General features: G+C 66.0%; 1 protein-coding gene across 1 annotated transcript in view; it reads right to left on the bottom strand.

The window, feature by feature from the left end:
* GPC1 (glypican 1) overlaps positions 1-2,211 on the bottom strand; it is an 8,416-nt gene extending 6,205 nt beyond the window's left edge. The window contains exons 1-2 of the mRNA XM_008583717.1: positions 2,082-2,211; positions 3-315 (exon numbers count right to left, since the gene is read on the bottom strand). Of these exons, the coding sequence (XP_008581939.1) occupies positions 3-315; positions 2,082-2,190 (422 nt within the window). The 5' untranslated portion in view covers positions 2,191-2,211. The remainder of the gene's footprint in view (positions 1-2; positions 316-2,081) is intronic.
* Positions 2,212-2,471: the final 260 nt, after the last annotated feature.

Consider the following 2,471-nt stretch of genomic DNA (forward strand, 5'->3'; position numbering starts at 1 on the left):
CCGCCCGCAGCCGCAGCTCCCGCGGCGCTTCCCCGAAGGGTCGCAGCGCCTCGGCCTGCTTGCCCAGGCAGTCCAGGTAGTCATCGGGCAGCAGCAACTGCGGGTGCAGCTGCTTGAAGAGGCGCTCGAGCAGGCGGGCCCAGAACTCGGCCAGCGTGTCCTCCAGGTGCAGGCCGGCGCCGCGGTGGTAGAGGCGCAGCTCGGCGTACAGGTCCCGGAAGGCTGCGGCGTTCTGCGTGTACAGCTCTCCAAAGGCGCCGGGGAAGGCGGCCTGCAGCGCGCGCTCCGAGCCGTTCAGCAGCTGCTGAAAGTGGTCTGCGCACAGGGGAGCGCTGTGAGGCTTAGGGCCGCCTCCCCACCCGCCGCCTGCATGCCCTGGCAGCGGGACTGGGATGGAGGCGGCCCCGGAGACCCGTCGCTCCCACGGAAGCTTCCTGTGTGGCCATCTGATCCCTGGGGCTGGGCTGCAAGGGCTGCATGGACCCCGCGCCCACCCACGGGGCTCCCCAAGATTTTGCTGTCCTGGCCCAGGGTGCAGACACCCAGGTGGAGGGTCTTCTCTCTCGGGACTTTGACTAGACTCCAATGGCCATTTCTGACCTGGGCCTTGGGCACGGGACAGACTTTCTGTGACTCAGTGACCCACTGGGGACAGCGGGAAGGGGCTGCTGGCGGGGTGGGCCCACACTGGTAAAAAGGGGCTAGAGCATCCCTCAGCCTGTTTTCCCTTGCAGCCGCTCCCCTTATTTGCACCCGCCTCCTCCTTGTGCCCCATCGGTCCCCAGGACTTTGACCCTCCACCCCTCACCCTGGGGGGCTTCCTGCCCCTGCCCCTCTTCAGTGCCCTTGCTGGGCTCTTAGCACACCCTCTAGAAGCTGGCATGTCTCAGGTCTCTGGGGACCTCCAGCACGGGGTCCTCTGCCAGGGGAAAGGGAGCCAGGCACAGACTCACNTTAGCACACCCTCTAGAAGCTGGCATGTCTCAGGGCTCTGGGGACCTCCAGCACGGGGTCCTCTGCCAGGGGAAAGGGAGCCAGGCACAGACTCACTCTCAGAACCCCATGCCTGGCACAGACCACATCCCCTCTGTGAGATGTCAGGGTCTGTGACTGCTCAGAACGTCCCCAGCACTGTGGCTGCCCCTTACCCCACAGGCCCTGGGACCCAGGCTGCTGGGACTCGAGGGTCCACATGCAGGTGCTTCAGGGATGCAGGGCAGGGTGGCTCTGCTCCAAGCCTCGGTGGACGTCACGCCTGAGAGTCACCTGACCAACCCCCATGCTGACCCCATGCGAGGCCCTGTGCTAGAGGGTTGGCTGGGGCAGGAGGAAGGAGGGGTCCTAGAGGAGCTGTGCATCCCACCCCCCATGCTGGGTGGCCAGGGGAGGGTTGTCTCCACATGTCCAGGAGCCGAGGGACAGAAACGCCAAGATGGGGATCCACAGGGCCTCTGGCGAAGGCCACTGCTGGTATTTCCAAACCGTCCCTCCAGGGCATGCTGGAGCTGCCCCTGGGCCTCAGGGTGCCCACCTTCCCTATTTTCTTTGCTCAGGTTCACTGTCCCCATCCCCCAGCTCTGCCCAGACACAGGGATAGCACTTCAGCCTGGGCCCTGTTCCTTCCACAGGGGCCTTGTGTCTCTGATCTCAGCGCAGATGGACACCCCCAACCCCAGGGCACCATGCTGACTCCTTGGAGGTGCCCAGCAAGGGGCTGAGGAATGAATGACTCCAACACAGCAACCGACCTAGACACGCAAGGCCCACAGGGGGCCGCTTACCCGGGGACCCCCGACTCCTGACCCTGGCTATAAAGGGCCCCCAGCTTCCAATCTCGGTCCTCACGCTGAACTCCCTGGAGGCGGGGCAGGCAGGATGTGCACCAAGGCCTGTCCCTCTGCAGATAGTCCCCTCTGACAGGTCCTCTCTCCCCCAGTGTGCACACGCACGGGGTGAAGGCAGAGTCCTGCAGACCACTCTGGGGCCTACACATCCCCTGCTCAGGCCCCTGCACCCTCCTCCTGTCAAATCCCCACCAGGCCACCATCCCGCAGGGCCCAAGCCCCAGACTCCCCACTCACCGTCAAAGCTGCGTAGCTGGGCGGCGAGCATGGCCTGCAGCGCCAGGCTGCTGTCGCGCAGCGCGGCCTCCAGCTCCGAGCGGCTGCGGTTGGCCAAGTTCTCTTCCATCTCGCTGGTGCAGCAGGTGTAGCCCTGGGGGCAGATCCGCAGGTGCTCACCTGTGGGGAGGGGCTGGCGTGAGGAGAGGAGGGGTCTTGGGAGGCTGAGACAGCCGTGAGCAGCCAGGGGGACGGGCCTCGGCCTCGGGCCTCTCCCGGGCTGCATGGCGAGGACGGCAGACCCGGGATGTGCCACCCTGAGATGGGCATGGCTCAGGTGCCGACTGCCCTCGGGGGTCCCCTAGGTGAAGACAGAGGTGAGGAGTGGGCGAGGCCCGGCCTGGGTTCCAC

This window comes from Galeopterus variegatus, unplaced genomic scaffold (genome assembly GCF_000696425.1).
Source record: "Galeopterus variegatus unplaced genomic scaffold, G_variegatus-3.0.2 Scaffold3013, whole genome shotgun sequence".
NCBI classification, from domain to species: domain Eukaryota; kingdom Metazoa; phylum Chordata; class Mammalia; order Dermoptera; family Cynocephalidae; genus Galeopterus; species Galeopterus variegatus.